The sequence below is a fragment of the Carassius gibelio genome, chromosome B2, assembly GCF_023724105.1.
Source record: "Carassius gibelio isolate Cgi1373 ecotype wild population from Czech Republic chromosome B2, carGib1.2-hapl.c, whole genome shotgun sequence".
Classification (NCBI taxonomy): Eukaryota; Metazoa; Chordata; class Actinopteri; order Cypriniformes; family Cyprinidae; genus Carassius; species Carassius gibelio.
Genome location: NC_068397.1, coordinates 16,790,068 through 16,811,929, shown reverse-complemented (window position 1 = coordinate 16,811,929; position 21,862 = coordinate 16,790,068). Strand labels below are relative to the sequence as shown.

At 35.6% G+C, this 21,862-nt stretch overlaps 2 protein-coding genes across 3 annotated transcripts in view; one reads left to right on the top strand and one right to left on the bottom strand.

Annotated features, from left to right (window-relative positions):
• Positions 1-12,415: 12,415 nt before the first annotated feature.
• On the top strand, positions 12,416-14,615 carry cldn11a (claudin 11a). Its single transcript, XM_052549412.1, has 3 exons — positions 12,416-12,844; positions 13,163-13,327; positions 13,796-14,615. Exons 1-3 carry the CDS (start codon positions 12,619-12,621, stop codon positions 14,050-14,052), a joined length of 648 nt encoding a protein of 215 aa, XP_052405372.1. The 5' UTR covers positions 12,416-12,618; the 3' UTR covers positions 14,053-14,615.
• Positions 14,616-15,126: 511 nt separating this feature from the next.
• slc7a14a (solute carrier family 7 member 14a) overlaps positions 15,127-21,862 on the bottom strand; it is a 28,559-nt gene continuing 21,823 nt past the window's right edge. For both annotated transcript variants that reach the window (XM_052549410.1, XM_052549411.1), the window contains one exon: positions 15,127-20,234. In XM_052549410.1, coding sequence (XP_052405370.1) covers positions 19,858-20,234 — 377 coding nt within the window. In that variant the 3' untranslated portion in view covers positions 15,127-19,857. The remainder of the gene's footprint in view (positions 20,235-21,862) is intronic.

Sequence of the window (21,862 nt, the reverse complement as noted above, 5' to 3'; positions counted from 1 at the left end):
ATGGTAAATAATTTATTCTCAGTTTTAAATATGTAAGTATTGAGGTTATTATAGTAAACTAAAAGTAAATCAATAAGAAACTGAAAACCATTTTCAATATATTAATAATGACCCTGATCTAAAATAAAATAAAGTATTTTCAAATTGTATTTTATTTCATCTAGTTGATGATGCAACATTAAAAATAAAACTGAAATAAAAAACTGTTTAAAATGATTATTATTGTATAGAAACTATATTGCTTATATTTAAACAAATACCCATATGTTTTAAATAATAATTACTATTATTATTATTATTATTATATGAAAACTGTATTGTATATGATCATACTCAAATCGACACATGAATATAAATGTTAACTATGCCATTTAAAAATATTTGATTGTGTGTTTAAAGTTTTGTGAAACTGAATGGACTACTCCACAATATTTATTTTACAAAATATGAATCAAGCATTGCTATCTCATCCTTTTAGGTCAGCAAATTTAATAAACTTGGACTGCTACAGCTGATTACATGTCTTATTAATGATGATCAAGCGCCGGATACATCACGAGGCTGCAGTATCTGCCTCCGTAACGCTCCATCTTGATTTTTTCCCCCCACTAATGCTTTCTGAAATCAAATTAGGAACAACCTGATTAATCTCACCCATTATTTCTGTTTCATAATTTCATGCACTCGGAAAAAAAAACCTGGAGTTGTCCCAAGAACCCCACTGCTTCATGATTTAAAGTACAAAAATGTAAAAAATAGTTTTGGTAAAGTATTTCAGGAGCCTGAAGAATTAAATGAGTAAAATGTGTTCACAGAGCCAAGCTGAATGAATTAATGTATGAATGGATAGTTTATTTCAACCTGAACCTCTGCCAAAAATGTTCCAGATGAACAGATTCACCAAATTACCAAAGTAATTTTAATAATGGATTCTGTTCCAAAAAAGGAATCAATCATGCATTTTGCAGCATCCACTTTCATGATGGCACTAGACTGGAAGTGGGGCTCATAAAGATTGTGTTTGATCTGTGTTGGGTCATCTTTTAACACATAAACATCCAAAGAGTCTATCACTCCTCTTTCTCTATGCAGACAGCATCACTGCTCTGCTCCCCAAAGCCTAAGTTCAAGTAGCACAAATCCTTCAAATTTTCATGAGTCAAAAGTTTCTGCAGATTTGGCTGCCCCAAGATGTTTCATTTGTCCCTTACATCTGAATCACTAAATCATCTGAACGGCCTACTCATCCAAAAGGAAATTCAAATGATTTGAAATAGGGCAGTGAATCACTTCTCCAGAGAGAGCAGTTAAGGCCAAGTCTGACATCATAGCCAAGCTCATCTGAGGGCATGGAAACAGACACATAGTGAACTTGGCAAAAAATGATCTGACCACTGTGACCTTGCAGGGTAAAGTCATCCTGACCTTTCAGAAACAAGATCAACAGAACAGTATACTAACATCCTGTACTTAAGGAACAGCTCACAGATAAATTATTTTGTCGTAATTTTTTCACCCTCATATTGTTCCAAACGTTCACTTTTTTTCAGTTACTGTAAAAAAAACTGGAGCTTTCAAAATTTATAAAGGATGCAAAAAAATAATACCATTCATCGTGCAGTAATTGCATGGAAGGAGAGACCATAATGTTTTTCAAAATACTTTAATCTCCTTTAGTGTTAAATTGTGCATTTAAAAAAATAAAATAATAATAATCATTCCTTTTGATAGGAAAGGATGACATATACGAGAAAAAATACAAATAAAAAACACAAATGAAGATTTCAGACTTTTCAGTCTTCAAGGACCTTCAAACTTGAATATATTCAGAAAATATTCATATTGTCATAAAAAATTCTAATTCTCTCATGCTCACGAAGGCTACATTTATTTGATCAAAAATATTTTTTTTTTTATTGTAACTATAATTACAATGTAAAATAACTGTTTTCCATTTAAATATATTTTAAAATGTAAAATAATTTATTCCTGTAATGGCAAAGCTGAATTCAATGTCATATGATCCTTCAGAAATCATTCAAATATGCTGATTTGGGTTAACACGGGTAGCCTGGGCAGTGTGCCGAAAAATAACGATGTTCGAATTCGAGTTCTAATCCTGGCTCAAGGAGCTTTCCTGATCCTACCTCTCCCACTGCACTTCCTGTCTAATCTACACTTCCTATCTAAATAAAAAAATAAACCTTTATAAATGCTGATTTGGTGCTCAAGAAACATTTCTTATAATCAGTGTTGGAAACAGTTCATATTCAGCTTCATAATGTTTGTCATAAACTTTTTTTGTGGTAATTGTTTTAGGAATTAGAAATAAATATTTAGATTTTTTTGTCAAATTTAAAACTTCTTTACTGCACTTTTGATACATATACTGAATTTTTGCTTAATAAAAGTACCAATTTCTTTAAAATAAAACCTTTTGAGCATTAAAGCATATTAAAATCTATGTAAATAAAACAAAACAAATCAAAATAAATTTTAAGGTTGGAAATGAAAATGAGAATATCATATATAAATTTTTCATGCCAAACAAAATATATTCTAGTCATTTATTTCTTAAGAGGTACAGGAATGATTACGATGTACATTTTCAAGTGAAGTATTCCTGTAATGAAGGACTGTACTGGAGAGGTACTGTAAGTCATAAAGGAAAGACAGTGGAGGAAATTTCATGGAACAGGATTTATGTGCAGTATGCCAGCCAAACAAGTGCACAGGTTACAAGCATGCACGCGCTTCCTAAGATAAGCACCTTAAAGAATGCGAATACATTTTCAATGTTCCCTTTGATGTCACTGTATCTTTGGGGTAAACGCTGTTTGCATACCTCAGCAGGGTTGTTTCAGTAAGGATTCTTAACATGCAGCAGCTTTTTTCCAAGCTGTGTGTTTGTTATTCCTGGCATTGCCCACACCACGCCACAGTCTCCCAATCCTTTGGTGATTAGGCTGTTGATATCAGCTGCATAATGACTTCCTGCGTTTGTGTGGGACCTGAGAGGTGTATATTTAAGCTTCTGACAGTGTTGAGGGATGGATGAAGAGATCGAGAAGAGCAATTCCTCAGCGGAGTGCTGCATCAGGGGATTGTACTGCCAAGGACGGTCAAATGCACATTAACAATACTAAGGGCTTGATTTATAATGTCAAACTTACAATGTAAATCCAGAGGTTTGGTAACCCTTTTAATGGGTTTGGCTCATTAATGTCTTTATAAAGAAGATTCACTTTACAGAAAATTAATCTCAGGAGATAAATAGAAATACTTTATGGTCCCAGAGGAGAAATTCAATTAAACTTTTGATGGAAAGATAAACCACTAAAATGCACACAAGCAATGGATGCACATAATAATCTTGCTCCAAAAAATTAGGATCCCAAAGTTTTGAACAATATAAATAAGTGACTATATATTTTCTAATATGTTGATTTGTTTAAGAAACAATTCTTATTATTATCAATGATGACCAAAGTTGCTGTTGTTTAATATTTTTGTGGAAATTACGAGGATGCTTTGATGGTAGAAATTTTAAAAGAACAGCCTTTATTTAAAATCTTTTGTAACATAAACATCACTGTCACTTTTGAACAATTAAATGCACCCTTGCTAAATTAAATAATATATAAACACAGTCTTTTTAATGCTTTAAATACGTTTTTTAAATAATTGTAATAATTTTGTTCCTGTAGCATTTTGATTGGTTTTCAGAAAAGTTTTCAGAAAGTGTGCAATTACCCAAGTTAGAATATTGTGTTTTTAACAACATATATAGTTTTCTCAATACATTCCTAATGAACTCTCTATGCAGTAGAAGATAGAACGTGCATTTCATAGTGCATTCTGAATTGTTTTTCATTTCAATAACATATTGTGTCCATTTACTTATTACAATACACACTTGCATTACAAGTGAAACAATTGTTATCAGTAGAGAAAAATGTACACATGTTGGTTGAGTTCTCAGGCAACACGAGTTAATTAATAATACACAGCAGCGGCGGAAGGAGGCAGGCAGTGTAATTTGAGTTTAATCTCTAATGTGAGGAAATGACTTTCAGAGTTATTCTTACCTCACTGTTTCCATCCGCCTTCGACAGGAAGCTCAGAACTTACTGATATTAAGTCTTTCTTGTCTAAATGACTTGAAACCTTGTGTTAAAATGATCAAATATTGATGCATCACATTAAAACAAGAATATTGCTAAAATAATAAATCTCTTAACAACCCTTCGGTTACAGGAAACCAGAAGAGGAACTCCTTAAGAGCAACACAGACATCGGAGTGGCATGAAAGATTTTCTAGACGGTTTGATATGCTTGAGGAAAGATGTAAACTTTTTTTTTTCTTTGATCCGAGAATAACTTTAGTGTTGACAAGCGGGTAATGGTTTTAGGTTTGACTATGACAAAATGAAGTCACATCATGCTTTCATATTGTGCCAGAGGCTTTGGTTCTTCCCTCAGCTTCGTACGAGTTACCAAAGCAAGGATTACTGTCTCAGTTGTTGACAGTAAAATATTTCAACCAGACTTACTGTATTGTCAACTACGGATACAAACCTGATAGTAGGAAGCTATCGCTGAGAACCCGATGCAATTGTTTTGCGCCTGTCAAAGTGAACAGAGAACCCAACCTGCGCTGTAAGTGCCTTGTAGGATCTTCTCAGATTACTATGTCCCAGCAAAAGATGAGAGAACAATGAATTACAAATAAAACATTTTCCCACAACCAAAAAATTAATGGTGACAATTTGCTTATCCACTCACTGCTGGCAGAAATGTATAAACAGATATGTGGATGTTAAGCAGAAGAGTATATAGGCCCAGGAATAACTGTTTAGTTAACCATGGCATATCCACAGCGTTTTGTTGTCTCGTGCGCTGAGCGAAACAAATCACTACATTATATGCAGTGGAGGATGGCAGTGGTAAATCTGAGGCATTGAAAGAATGATGAACACACAGATGAGAGCACAGGCTCAGGGGCGTAAGTGCATCATGGGGTTCTGTTTTTAAACACCCACTGTGCCCGCCATTAGCAATGAATTGTAGTTAGTGTTCATTAGGGTAAAGATTCCTCTCTGTGGGCTGGTGGGAGCCGCTAGTCCTGCACATTGATCACAATGTGTTTGGGAGCTGCTACCTCCAGTCCTGCCCTCAGCCCACTGTGAGCTGTAAATGTGACTCTGGGAAAATCAATCATCCAAATTATTTCTTTAATAATCCTGAGCAGGTTTCCAAGTAAAGGAAACAAGAAGGTGGCATGTAGTTGGTAAAAGGTCAAATCTGAACATAATGTTTAAGGCCAGACTGAAAGCAGAAATCTTTGCAAAACATTGCCAGCGGAGAAAGATGGAGATGGAGAGCGTAGTAATGTTGTGCCTGATAAAGACAAGACTAGTCGAAACATTGCGCTGTTTGGTTAATTTTTTTTAAGCTGTAGCCTACTCCCAGTTTGCAGACATTTTTCTTTGTTTATTATTAGATACAACATGTACAACTTTAACCTTTTTAACTACAACCAACTACACTTCAAGTCCTACCTCAAAAACCCAGCTGAAAGTGTTTACTAGATAGCTAGCAACAATCTAGGCTACTTAACACAGCTTGCTTATCTATTAAGTGACAAATTTAACAAAATTATAAATTGTGTTTATATATTGAGCTAAGTAGTTAACATATTTAGATCACAAAAAAAATTAATTAAATATAATTGTTATTGTTATAAACAATGGGGAAAAAACGCAGTTAGTAACTTATTTTAATTTCACATCTTCGCACTCTTAAGATGGTTTTTGCTCATTTTGATTTAGACAAGAATAAATTCATTGACTTTTCACAAATTGTTGACAGGAACCACTGGAGTCAGAGCAGTCTTTGGTACAGTGTGGAAATGCATCGTTCAGTGTGATTTGTGAACTGATTCAGATTCATTGAAAAGAATCTGGTGAAGAAGAATGATGATTCACTCACGAATCGGACTTGATCTCGTGTTTCTTCAGTGTTCTTCTCTGATTCTTCAGTTATCTATTTTGTTACCGTATTATTCAGACTATAAGTCACACCTGAGTATAAGTTGCATCAGTCCAAAAATACGTCATGACGAGGAAAAAAAACATATATAAGTCGCACTGGACTATAAGTCGCATTTATTTAGAACCATGAACCAAGGGAAAACATTACCGTCTATGACCGTGAGAGGGCGCTCTATGCTGCCTCAGTGTAGACTGCAGGACCAATGAGCAGCATAGAGCACCCTCTCGCGCCTGTAGACGGTAATGTTTTCTCTTGGTTCATTTTTCTCGGTTCATGTCAAATAAATTTTGATAAATAAGTCGCACCTGACTATAAGTAGCAGGACCAGCCAAAATATGAAAAAAAGTGTGACTTAGAGTCTGGAAAATACGGTAGTAAAACGAAAACATTTAGAATATAACCAAATTTATTTTTTACCAAAATAAAATCACATATAATATATATTTATATTAATTGCGGCCATCAGGGAGCCTTTTATGCATGCCATTGATCTGCTTTTGAGTTCACGATTGCTTTTTAGTTTCACTTTCGAGATTCAGGATCTCTGTACTCTGATTATACTATGGAGCAGCAGAACTTACCACACATTTTGCAAGATTAGATGTTTTGTCAGTGGTGCTCCGAATCTACAAATCATTTGCCATCATATCTGATGAACTCAACCAGGTTCTAACCACGACCTGGCCCCTCCCCCATCCCCAAACATTCAAGTTTTTGTAGGCTGATTTATTTTAACGATATTCTAATAGCCTGCTTTTGTGATGTCACAAAACCCGGAAAACAAACGCTATAGTCCAAATGAACCATTCGTTGTTGTTCTTGAAAAGTTTTTTTTTTTTTACGAAATATCTACCTTTGGAGTGGACTTTGAAATTTGTAACTTTGTAGATCGTTTTATGCCCAAACATACACACTGCACACTGACTAAAATTCAAAAAGTGAAAAAGCACAATAGGACCCCTTTAAAACAATGACAGTATCAATTGAATTGACTTATTAATATAAAGAGTACATTTTTCAACACCAGGGGCCTGATTTATAATCATTGCATATGCACAAAAAAGGCATTAAAATGTGCATACGCTGTTTTCCACGCAAATATATGGATTTTCTTGCTGTAAATATGTGTGCACCGTTTGGATACTCTTGACTGTACTTACACACTTTTTTAGTGGTGTTTGTGATTTAGCAATACCAAATGGCCAAGGAATAAAATTAACATGCACTTTTCATTTAGGCTGTTAAACCACTTTTAAGTCAAATATGCATCAAAAGATATGTCAATCAATATATATTTAACATTCATCCAGGTGCAATACTTTGTGTTAATTTATTTACTAGAATGAACTGTCTATAAAAAAGGGGTGTGTGTGTGTCCAGTGTTTTAGGACACTGAGACAATGGATGCACTAGCACTATTAGAAGACCTTGCCAATGATACTATGCAGATGGAGCTTGTGTTTAGAGATTGTGAGGATTTCTTGGCTTATAATGATGATTGGCATATGAGCCAATTTCAGATCCTGAGGGCCATCCTCTTGGAATTGTGTTCTGAATTATGGCCAGTATTGGAGAGACCTTCACAAAGAAATCATGCTCTACCCGTTCCTTTGCAAATACTCACAACATTAGGCCATTTTGCCACTACTTTTCAGTTGGAGTAGGCAGAACGATTGGGGATGTCACAGACATGTCCTGAGCCATGTCATGCCACATCATGAATGGGATGTCATAATAGGGATATCACCCCGATAAATCCGTTTCCCTTACACACAAGCTGAACAGTTCAACATCAAAACACAATTTGCAGAGATCGCCAGTTTTCCCAATGATCATTAATTAAATCGAAACTGAAAGTAAGTAAAACGTGCACGTCCATTCAAAATCGATTTTAAAGGGGTCATATGACATTGAAAAAAATTATTTTGTATATATGATGCAATGTTTTATGCGGTTTAAGGTTAATTAAACATTCTTTTCCACATAATCTACATTATTGTTTCTCCTCTATGCCCCCCCTTTCTGAGTCGATTTTTACAAAGCTCATCGGTCTGATGATCTGAGGGCACTTACAGTCGAATAGAACAAAAGTCGTACGTGATAAAGGACAGGTCTGGTGGCACCGTACTGTACAGCCCTACAAAAGTACATAGATAGATAGATAGATAGATAGATAGATAGATAGATAGATAGATAGATAGATAGATAGATAGATAGATAGATAGATAGATAGATAGATAGATAGATAGATAGATAGATAGATAGATTGATAGATAGATGTGAATATATTACCTTTCTGTATGGGCTACAGGAAAAAAACTAACAAAAAAACAAACAAACACATTTTTGTAAGCAAACACACATTTTGTGTAAAAGAGTCAGAAAACCTTCAGCTAGAAGGGAAGAGGTCAGACACAATAAGCAAGTGTCCCGTCACGAGATAATATATTTGAATATAATGAGAGACAGTGCATGAAATTACACATTTATTTATAGAATGACTAGTGTCTAAATGCCATTTCATCTTAACAGAGCCTAAACTAATGTGATCTACCCATAATATAAGATGAATTGCCAGTAGCATAAAATAGATCAACGTTATGTGTGATGCTGATTGTTTCATAAATCTCCTCAATGACTGGTTCTGCTGCTTTTGATATTGACACTTTATGCATGACATTTTCTAGTGCACTCAAAACCACACTTAGATACTCCCGATGAAGATGGTGAACTCTATCATTGAACACTGCATCAGGGCTAAAATCCATATCATTGTCAAGTCAATAACAGCAATTTTGATGGTCTCAAAATCAATCACTGCAGTGCCAGTGAAGACTGGTGTCTGTATCTGCCTGAGCAGTTACTGATGTCTCTCATCTGCTCACAATTGTGCTGCTGCCCATATATAAGGACTGAGAGATGTAATTCAGTGCTAGAGATAAAAGCCTAATATGATTTGATCACATGTCTCTCCTCCTTAGGTTATATAAAGATGTCCGGATCCACCCAGCAAGGTGCTTACACAGCACAACTCAGTTATGCAATACATTTAGATCATCTTGCACTGTCAGGCCGATGTCAGGGCCCCCTTCATTAGCTTAATTTTCATATTCCAATGCTTCCATGTTCCTGAAGCAAATGATGAATTGCCTGAGATCTTTGTGAGGTGATTTCTATAAGGCCCCCTGAGGATCAACTGAATGACTGATATAGAGGAACAAGGGTGTTTCTGACAGCTTATTACATCCACAAGCAGGGATCTAATAAGGTAAACAAAAAAAGACCTGCATTTTTTGTGAACAGCCATGAATGCAGGAAATACCAGATGGTATCCACTAAGTTCATTTTTGATTAGACAAAGAGTGGGAGGACTCTTAAAATGAATGAAAAACTGCTATTGTTATTCAGGTTGTGGAACGTCTCCACAAGAATGAGGATGAACTGCAAGGAATGAAGCATAAACTAAAGATTAGATTAGAACCTGCACGGAATATTTGAAAGAGATTAACATAAACTTGCAGAGGTCAAGGTCTGATTGTCATTCAAGCTTAAATATACATAGGCCTACTTGATGCTTCATCAGTCTGTTTTTTTTTTCAGCTTTATTTATTTAAATATACAGATATTAAAGAAAAATTGATGAAGGGCTGTTGAATTATTATTATTCTATTTTTGGTACACTTGCCGCATCTCAAGATGTTGTTCTTATGTGTCATTTCAAGACATTTGTCAAGTTTTTGTCCTTAAAACATTCATGTTCATCGTAGGACTAATTATTTTTGCATCTCATCCAAAGCCTGTGTTATTAATTCCAAAATGTTATTTTAGTATTTTTATATTATTTTATTTTATATTTAGAAGAGTAATGAAGGCTTGAGACACTGATATGCTTGGGGGAAAAATGTAATAATAAAAATAATGTCTACACACTGTGGTTTCAATAATAAAATAGAAAAAAAAAACTCATTTTGTAGGATTTAAGGACCTTTGAAATCAACAATTTGGTTTACTAATATGGAACTGTAATGCGGTCAAGACATGCTTGGAACTACTTTAGCTGTGCGTTTGCTGAAAAGTAATTGTACATATTTGTCAACCAATATATATTATAGATATGTTCTGTACTATTACTCAGTCTTTTTTCACATTTTTCAATTACTAATAACTAGCCAACCAGGCAAATGTCAGTAAGATGAATAGAAATACTAAAGGACAGCTGGATAGCTGATTGCTATTATAGGCATCCTTTTGTGTTTGAAGTCAAACGAGTCCCCCTAGTGGATGAACGAAGGACACATACTCATTGTGATGTTGATGTTGGATTATTGTTACAGTATGTTGACTTTGTAATTAAATAACACGTTCTTTACAAAGAAGAAGCCCCAAGAGAATGTACTGCACATCACCAAATGTCACATATGAAAGATTCAAGAAACAATTTGTCCAGCAAGCGTAGTGTAGAATATATTTAGAAGCAGATACAGATCAAACAGATGCTTCAAAGACCTGCATTGTGTCTCTTTTCTTTAACAAAAGCCCTCAGGCTTCAGAAAAACAAATTCAATTTAGGGTGGTTCTACAAAGTGGAAACTATTCTCTTTGCTGCAACCAAAACACCAAGGTCATACTGTACGTAACAAAGCATCATAACTCTTCTTTTGGATTTATCTGCAGCTTTCAGCACTGTCAACACGCTGGCAGTGATATCTGAGTCATCTCTTTGTTTTGTATTCTTGGAAAACAGGTCCTACCAGGTCATCTGGATAACTCGCCCTCGACCACCTGCATCCTCAATCACAGGTATGGTACTTCAAGGATCAACCCTTAGACCCCCTTTAATGACCCTCTACACCAGATCACACAGAAAAGTCATCCATTTCCCAATGGAATGCTGCTGATATCTCTATGTCCAATTTCCCCCTCTGTTTCTTCATCTGCAGTCTCAGACAGAATCGCTGCATGGCTCTGTGATTTATCAGCCTGGATGATCAACTCAAGATGGAGCGCCAATTCCCTCTAGCCAGGATGTCCTCTATATATCCATCACAGGTCACACAGTCAATGCATCCATGTTTCAGAGCTCACCTTCAGTGACCACATTACAATGACTTCCAAGTCCTGCCACTTTATGCTTCATTTTATATATATATATATATATATATATATATATATATATATGTGTGTGTGTGTGTGTGTGTGTGTGTGTGTGTGTGTGCTCTTGTTTTTGTGACATATCAGGACACAACTCTATATAATGACATGGGTATGAAACAGGTTTTACAAGGAGAGGGTGACTTATGAGGACATAATCCATGTCCCCATTTTTCAAAACGATTATAAACCATAAAGAATGAGTTTTTTTGAGAAAGTAAAAATGCACAAATTTTCCTGTGAGGGTAAGGGTTAGGTGTAGGGTTGGTGTAGGGCCATAGAATATACAGTTTGTACAGTATAAAAACCATTACGCCTATGGGATGTCCCCACTTTTCACAAAAACAAACGTGTGTGTGTGTGTGTGTGTGTGTGTGTGTAAAACAAAATGTCTACATTAATATCTTAAAGGAATAGTTCACCCAAAAATGAAAATTAGCTGAAAATTTACTCATCAATGGATCCTCAGCTGATAAAAATGTCACAGAAAACTGCAAGGAAAAAGCAGAATATATTTCTTTGGAACTGGTTTGGACTGTTTTGGTTGTAAACTGTACTGTTCGTTCCCTCTTGTTTCAGATGAGATTACTTATTTTACTGAAATGTTTCACTTGTATTATAACCAGAGACAGTGATTTGATGTTAAAATGTCTTGAATCATTTTAAAATAATAAATAAATCAATTAATATTACAAATATGTAAATATTAATTTTAGATACACATATAAATGTGGATTTGGTTGAAACGATATCAGTGTACAGACCTTTTAAAGTATCTACTGTATATTTTATACTTTAAATTTTACAAGAAAAACAGTAACGGGGTAAAGAGCATATATTTTAATGTAATTTATTAATAAATAATTGATCCTCAAATCTGAGAAATTAGCCACCAGAGGGCAGCATATATCACACATCCATTAATGACATGATGGAGTCAGAGGTGCCAAAGCCACTTGAGCAAACATAACTTTTTACAGTACTTGGCGTATTGAGGATTAATTTGTAAAGCGTAATTCGTCAGTTTTATACATTCTATACTTGTCCTTTAGTATTACATTACAGACTATAAACATGAAAGGAGATAAAGAGGAGAGAGAAAAATAAGAGATAAGGAGTAACCTTGGGAAGTGTCTGTACTCATGTGATTGGCTGACAGTTCTTTTGTCTCTGTAGTTCCACTATAAAAGCTCTGCTAACGGTTCTCTCATGTTCTATCAGCTTGGAATACTGCGCACCAGAAGGATCTACAACTCATCATGATTTTTACGCAATGGATTAATTTACCTGGATATTACCACTTATAAATTCTGCGAAGTAACCTGTCTGGTTTTTAGATATTCTGATTATCAACTACTTCAAAGAGTACTTTTTCCCCAACTATTGTACACATTTTTGCGCACTCTATACACCATGGCAAATACTTGCTTACAGTTCACAGGCTTTGTGATGAGTTTTCTTGGTTGGATCGGGCTTATCATCGCCACTGCCACTAATGAATGGGTAGTCACTTGTAAATATAACATGAACACCTGTAAGAAGATGGATGAACTTGAGGCCAAAGGTTTGTGGGCAGACTGTGTGATCTCTACTGCGCTGTATCACTGCATCACACTCACCCAGATTCTCGAGCTACCAGGTACGTGTGAAATAATACTTTTTTTTTTTGTAATGAAAACCATTACAAAATAATACAGTTTCAATATTTAATACACGAGCATAACTAAAAATGACATATAGGCCTTAAATAGTTTCTTAAATAAAATATCAAACATTAAATGTGTAAAATTTGATGTTTTAAAATGTGTTTTTAAATAATGCATATAGTAGCATCGTTACCTACACTATTTATCTAACATATCTAAATATAGTTAATCTAAAAATGTGTTTAATTGAATTGTTTTATTGTTATGGAATCAAGAATAAAATGTTTACGTAATTTTCTTCTATTTTTAAGCGTACATCCAGACATCTCGAGCGTTAATGGTCACAGCATCGATTCTGGGATTGCCTGCTGTCGCGCTCGTGCTCATGTCCATGTCCTGTATTAACCTCGGAAGTGAACCAGAAAGCGCCAAGAACAAACGATCAGTGCTCGGAGGAACCATAATACTGCTGACTGGTAAGCTTGTATGTGTATTTGTAAAAAATAAGCTCATACTGCGCTCAAAAAAAGCACAATAACATACTGTTAGCATATGGCAAATGTAATATTTAGTGAAGATGTTCGCCAAACATACATGGCCTGCTGTTCCAATGAAATAAAACGTATAATTTCTGTAATAATGAGTCTTTGAGGACTGAACCTATTTCATCAATATTAAACTCTAATTAGCTTTAAATATTCACACACACACACATATATATATATATATATATATATATATATATATATATATATATATATATATATATATATATATATACAGATTTTCCTTTAGATGAATAAATCTGTAATCCACAAAAAGAGCCAGCCAGGACAGTTTTTAACCTTTCTAATGTGTCTTTCTATCACTTAGATTAATGTCATAATGCAACATTTAACAAAATAAGGTGGATTTGAATGTTAAGTGTGTTTTGTCCTCCTCAGCTTTTTGCGGCGTCGTCTCCACTGTGTGGTTTCCCATCGGGGCCCATCATGAGAGGGGGTTGATGTCCTTCGGCTTCTCGCTGTATTCGGGGTGGGTGGGCACTGCACTTTGTTTGCTGGGAGGCTGTATGATCACCTGCTGTTCAGTGGACACCCCTGCTACATACACTGACAACAATCGGTTCTACTACTCCAAACAGGGCCCCGCTCATTCCGGCCCCGCCTCCACTAACCACGCCAAAAGTGCCCATGTTTAAGCTTCGAGATTGCTGCTCAGAGCTGATTTTCTACTCCGTTTTTGCTCTCTCTCTCTCTCTTTCTCTCTCTCTCTCTTTCCACTGCTTCTTGTTTCAAAAATGCTAAATCTACAGTGGTGGTTCTTTGGATAGTTATCGTACAGCTAAACTCTGACCTTTTGATATTTCAGCAGGGTTAGTCTCCCAAATGTTACATAAGAAAGAACAGTTACTGGTGAAGGAACTGCAATGAATGATTCAGTGTTTAAAGGGTCTTCTACTGATTCTGCTCAGTACAATGTGCCATTCTAAGTCCTATTTTTGTAGTAAGAAACTCGTTTTTGCATTTTTATATGAATACTAACAGTATTGCCAGTGTTGTTTTTATTCTAAATCTTTAAGTGTATTTCGGTCTGTTTGTACAGCTATATATTTGTTTTGAAAAAATTTCAGAATAGCCGTCCAAATGAAACTATACCAAAATTGGACCAAAGCAGTAATTATTTAGCAATATTATTTATTGTAATACTGGTATGCAGTTTTTATTAAGTTTGTTGTAATAAACAATGTTGTCCATGTGAAAATGCCTGTGAAATAGTTTTTTTTGATTATAGGTGACATGTCATTTTTATAAATGAAACCCTCTGTGCTGGGAAACTGAACTGAATTGCTCTCCGCAGGACTGTATACTGTCTAGAACGCAGCGTCTGCTGTCAGATGCCCAGGCAGGTGTAGTGCATCATCATTAAACCTCTCATTCATTCTCTCTGAAACCACTCGAGACGCACATACAGTTCAGGCACCCAAGACATGTACGCATATCGATTTCTCTTACTCCAATGAGAAACTCACCCCATTACGACCAACGGGCAACTCAATGACTGGCAGACAGCGCTGATTAAAGGTTAACGGTCACATTTGGCCATAAAGGAAGATTTATGCGACAAGTCTTCGTCTTTGTTCTCTGGTTGGGGTCCTTGCACTGAATGCTTCCTGTAATTCATGGAGTTTCAGTGGATATACAGACAAAAATGGCTGAGCATATAAACAACACGTGAAAGCTTTTATACATTGTGTAAAAAAGAAAACAGCAAATTTAACCACTACAGTATGATTTATCCGTGTAGCATGATGTTTAGGTGTCAAATATTGCTTTTCATTGATCTTATACATTCAGTCTTTGGTTAGAGGTAGTTTGGGGTGAAGAAAATTCAATAAAAAATTCTATTGGAATCTACAATATTTTTCTTTTCCAGATATGGCTGAAAATAACAACCTAAAAGCAGAGGGTGGGTAAAAATAAAGCAGATATTGATTTGAATTAGAAGGAATCAGGAAGATGAAAAGTTATTGTTAATACAGCCTTGATTGGAGAAACGTTGTTTAGCACTTTTTTAAAGGGTCATGAAACACTAACAAATTTTAAAAGGTTAACAAATACTGTGTGTTGCAGATAATATACATGGTTGTTCATCTGAAGCATAAAGTAGATCATTTATTAATTTTGGGTCCATTTGTTTTGTATTTGGTGTCATGAACAAAAGAGCCCCCCTAGCATAAATGTGTCCACCTAATGATTGTACAGGCTGAAAGGACTTTTAATGTGAGCTCAAACAAAACATACACACTAGGCCCATATATGTCATCTTAATTACGTAAATATGACTCTAATTACCTTAAGTTAATAATCTAATTACGTTTTTTTTGTCTAATAATTTACCAAGATATATAGTGTGAAATATTCCTCATTCTTTAACTGCTCAGCATACTAGCTTAGCATACCACTAGCCTGTTAGCCTGCTGGATTAAAACATCTATCATCTTTCATTATTTAAGAACATGCAAATAAAAAAATAAAAAAACGAATAAAATATTGAATGTAAAATACATTTAATAAAATCACCTGTTGTACAATATAAGTACTATTCCCAAGTGTGGACCCAATTGTTAAGAGGGGAACCAGCTATTCATGGCACCAGATTTGAAATTAATATTGAGTCAGAATCAATTAATCAATTAATCAATAAATATTTGTTAACTAAAGTCTATGTCGGATGTCTCAAAATGTATGAAAACTGATTACTGTGGGTTTCATGACCCTTTTAATGTTCTTTGCATAATTTTAGAAAGGTATATCAGCATTTGTACAAACATATGACAACTTCATACACAAGTCAAAGTGCTGTAGGGGTCCATTTCTTGCAAGAGAATAATCATATTTCTAATATGAAAATTCAGCAACCAGGACTCGCTAATTTTGTTTTCCTCGGAAAACTGATAGTAGCTTAAAAAAATAAAAATATTGTGTACCTAATACACCAGTAAAAAGAAAATAGAAAAAAAAAGGAGTTAATGATAAAAATACATGCAGTTTCCAGAATGTTCTGAAAACACTAAAAGGCTTCTTACAGGAAATGACTTTGAGCAGTGAGTTAATATCACCTTGCATACATGTAAGACTTAGGATGTGCTATTATTAAAGCAACTAATAGGTTTGCATAAGCATAAAAGTGCATATTATTTACATGTTTTTAAGCATATATGGAAAATTTAACCATCTCCCACACACCATCAAAGCATTTACCATCATCGTCACATCCAGGATTAGCACCAGGATATTTTGCATCACAAAAAGGGGAGTCTTCCCCTTAAAACTGATGACGTACAATATAAGGACATCACATTTAGATTTGATTCAGGCTGATGACAGATGACACAAATGATGTCCTATGAGTGCTTCATAGGAATAACACTTATGAAGACCCTCCCATGAAAGGAGTGTGCTTCAGGTTGTGTCGATGTTTGCGCCATACAGACAGACGGGTCTGAACTGTATGAACTGAACATAACAACATGCTTTGAGATCTCCAAACCATATTGTAGTACATCGACCAACATTGCAGCAATGATAATGGAACAGTACGTCTCGATCTTTTCATCTCATTCCTCTGCATAGCCAGCAGCGCCCCTCCCAGTATGACCATGTTTGTTTTGTGCTCAGGTACGACCCTCGGATCGCTGTTATTCTAGGCTCAGCGCTCCACCCCACAGGAAACAGAGTGGGCCTGCACCGCTTACACAAACCACCCATGCGAGCATATTTATTACCTCTGATTTTGAGTTGTGTGAGACACCCTTAAAGCAAAAGGAAAACCAAGAGTCACGCTTATCTGATCTGCAATAAATGACTTTCATTGTTGCATGGAAGCAATATTAACATCTCATTACACAGTGCAACGGGAGAGCAAAACCACAAGTAGAAGAAACAATAAATAGATTCTTTAAAAAAAAATCATTGTAACTAGAATACATCCACTTCATACCAAAATATACAGCAGAAACAAAGATCAGATTTGCAAGGGAAGCCAATCTCCACATTTCCTGAACATATACCAAACAAACTATGATAGCAGGAAAGATAGTTCACAAAGTACAAACACTGTACCTTTTCTCAGAGACAAATAACAAATAGTAGCTTACTTTCAAAGCAATAGTGGAAACATTTTTTATTTTTTTAGAGACATTTTTTTTTTCTGTACGTAGATTTGAATCATACTTAAAAGGAAAGTTCACCGACAAAATGAATATTATGCCATTTTTTACTCACAAATCTGACTTCTGGTGAACTCAAATAAACAATTTTTGTCTATACAATGGGAAATCCAAAGTCAATGGGATCCAAAACAACATCATTGAATTCTGTTGTTTAGACAAAAAACATTTTCCTAAATACCTTACAGATTTGGATGAGTAAATGCTGACAGAATATTTATTCCGGGATGAACTATCCCTATCCCCTGCCCTCTTTAAGTCTATTCTTATGTGCTAACATTTATTTAAATCACAAAACTAAATCAAAATCCAAACATCTCCAGTAACCTTTTTAGAAAGAGCTCCTTAAAAATATATGCTTTCACCACTTCTCTTTAGAAGTTCTTCTGAACCCACAAAAAACACCACCAGCGGTGGCTACACTACCCCAACAGAGAACCTGAAGGTATGAAACGCCTGTAAAAAAATACTTCTCTTCGATATTTCGTGTCGCCACACTGTTATATGGTGTTCTACTCTACAGAAGTAAAATGGTGTCTTTTGTCGGATTCAGTAAACAAAGGTTTCAGACTTTGGCTTGCTTTGTAAACAGAGGCCACTCGGGAACAGGAGGGTTTTGGGGGTGTACGGTGGGCAGGCTGCTACCCTCATCTCTCAGAATGCTACTTTTGAGAGTTACATCAAGTCTTTCAACACTCACCACACATGCAAATACTCACAAACTTAGTTTTACTCTGGGCCAGTTTGTTCTGAACATGCTACACATTCAGCGAAATGCCACAGCAAAGACAAAGAATCACATCATAGACCAGATGCAAGGAACAAAACCAACCCAGGCCCCAAAATGAAGCTCTACAGAGTAGACCCGATGGGACTCAATGGACACAGCCTGCAAATCATTTACGGCTACTCAATCTTTTGTTTTTTAACATTTCAACATATTTGAGGGAGACATTTAAAGCAATATGGCATGATGTGCCCAGTGCATTATGAACACATGTGGCCTTCCAAATGTATGGACTTGAGGCCTGGCTTCGTTTTTTTTTCCGCCCTTTTCGGCTGGCAGAGCTGTAGCACAGATAGAGTTAGACTGGACAGATCAATTAAACGCCACATGAATTATGGCGGAAGAGCAGAAGAGCACAGCCAAATAAAAACAAAAAATCACACTCCCCACCACATGCAATGTTAACTCCTTCTGGTTTCCTACAACTCTTCTCTGGATTTTTTTCTTTTTCTTTGTTTTTTTTTTTTCAGCGGACACACTGACCAGCCGAGAGACACAAATCGTACTGTGGTCACACCGTCAGTATTTACACAGAGCTGCCTGCTTGCAAGGATGAAGCGGAGTCACTGGCACATAAGATGGATGGATGGTCGGTGGTGACACAGGACGGCTGACAGGCACCTTCACCAAGAAAACAAACCCATGGATATGTCCACATCAACAGAAATGACAAACAAACAAGCATGGACGTCTTGATGGTCATATTTAAAGCACACACTGACAGACGAAGGCACTATTGCAAGCAAAGTCCAATTACTATTCGTGACAACCTACAGTCCAAACCTCACTTGGGCTAGAAGTTAGAGCGGAATTGAGCGAGGCCTTTGATTCAATGGGGTCACTATCAATTCCAGTCGCATTTTATGATTACCATCTATCTTTGCTTCTCAGAATTAACTTTTTTGTATTCAATATTAAAACAGCTGCTTACTGAAAAACACAAGTGTGCAAATCGCTTTAAGTGTTTTGGGCTTCACATGTTTCCTGGTTTTATATTGACCCTACATAGTGTTGGGGCTAATAGACTTCAGGAAGTGACCTGTAAACGGACATCCTCCTGACAGCTGAAAAACGCTCATACTGGGAACCGCTGTGGGAGTGTGATAACTTACTGGGCAGTAATAAACTACTCAACGGATAATAAATTCCATGCTAGTTTCTGTAATTTGAGTTAGGGGGAATTTCAAGTGAAACAATAGATTATACATATTTAAGAGTTGGATAAAATGATTTAGTGAGAATTAGGGATCTAAATGTTAAAATTGATTTAATTTGAAGAAAGAATATTTAGGCTGTTTAGGTTCTGTGTGGTCAAAAAAAGCCTTCTAAAAGTTCAGTCCCATCTTGTGCATTCTCATGATCCTATCAGTAGTGAAAAAGGCTGCAAATTAAGGAATAGGAATAAAATACAAACTCATTTCAGAGACATAACAACCTAGCCCAAGGTTCTGCAGTTGCTGGCAGGCGAGTACATTTGGATTACATTCTCATTCCAAGGGATCGTCCAAATCGTCGTCGACTACTAATGCCTCAAAGCCTGGACTGGGTTTGCCAGCTTTGTTTTTGGCCCTGCTGTGTGTGGCGGAAGAGGAGGTCCTGTGGTTGTCCACCCTGTCCAGGCCGTCAGGCTGAGGTTCACTCTGCTCCTGGCGTTGTTGTTTCTGGTGCCCACCTTTGCCCTCATGGGAGCCCCAGCTTTGGAATGCCCCTCCTTCTCCAGAAGGGTACAAATCATCATCCACTGCAACGTTTTCGTCCACACCCATGTCATAGCGCTGGTATGTGCTGGCATGGGCCTCTTCCTCGCGTGCCGTGATCTCCAGGGTGCTGTTCCACATTCCGTAGCCAAAGTAGATCAAAACACCTGCAGAGACGAACACACAGATACAACAAAAACAATGCACACATGCATATGCTACAGCACAAATGTTGCTGATGAGTGTTTTTTCTCACTTATCAAAGGTTTATCTCAGCCAGATATAGCAAATGAGTAATAGTGGAGGTATTAGTCTGCTCATATAAGATAAGGGGCTGTTGGAGACCAGTGGTGACCAACAATAGGAACATGTGGGTCATTCCTGTTTTGCAGTTTGAGTTTTGACCTCTGTAAATTCTACTGTAAAATGCAATTTAAGGAAGTATTTCTATAAAATAGTTCACCAAGAATACAGGTATATATTAATTATAACTTATTTATAATTATTTGAAAAATGGCAAAATGAACAGGATGGAAACAATGAGCTAATACTAGAAACTGCTCAGTGAGGGAATAACAGTTTTGATGAAGGTGTCAATATGAAGTTAATTCTGATTTTTACAATCTTTCAAAATTAATATAAAACATATTAAATTATATTATCAATTTTAGAAAAACTGAACCAACCAACCAACTAAAGTGACTTACTAAATAAATGAAATAATTTTTTTAATTCCATTGGTGATAATTACGGATGTTTATTTAATGAAAATTCATCCATCTTCTACTCACCCTCGAAGCATCCTACTGTAGGTGTGTGTGACTTTCCTCTTTCAGAATAATCCAATCAGAGTTATATTAAAAATTGTCCTTTAGCTATTTTCTTTTTGTTTATTATAAGCAAAAAAAGCCTCTAACACTAGCTGTTTTCTAAAATCCTTGCTACGTGTACTAAGTTAAGCTAACTGAGACTTGATATAGCACTTGCATATCATTGCTCTTTTGTTGATTTTGATTGCTTTTATTGTCCTCATTTGTAAGTTGCTTTGGATAAAATTATCTGCAAAATGACTTAATGTAAATGTAAATATTATGTCACTTTATGTAGGATGATGTCATTAGGGAACTGTTTTGAGCAATATTACAAAGCTTGGAAGAAACACGAAGGAACGTTATATTTATAACATAGGAAAATAGTTTTAATGCAAATTAAAACTATGTTTAAATGTTGTTTTTAAATTAGATAAAAGGAAATATTAAGAAACATAATAATTTGGCAAGGTTTTATTATATGAAATTCAGTCCATGCTCATTTAAAGTTTTTATTTAAAGTACTTTTGGTCCATCTGTCCCGACACTACACTATATTTAAAAACTTTGAGGTTGGTGAGATTTTATATTTTGGAATGAAGTCACTCATTCTCATAAAGGCTGCATGTTTTTGAACAGAAAAAAAAAGAAAAAAAGTGTAATATTGTGAAATAGTACAACAATTTCCATTTTAATGTTTTAAAACATAATTTATTCCTGTGATGGCGAAGCTGAATTTTCAGGATAATTTCTCAAGTCTTCAATGTCACCCGATCCTTCGGAACTCATTCTAACATGCTGATTTGATGATTTCAAGAAACATTTCTTCTGATTATTATTGTATGTCTTATTATATCTCATTATTACCAGTTGTTAACACCATTTATAAACAGTTTTTAAAGCCGCTTATTTTTATTTATTTTTTTATTCTTTGATTTATATGAAGTTCAAAAGTTCAACATTTCTCTGAAATAAAAGTCTTTAGC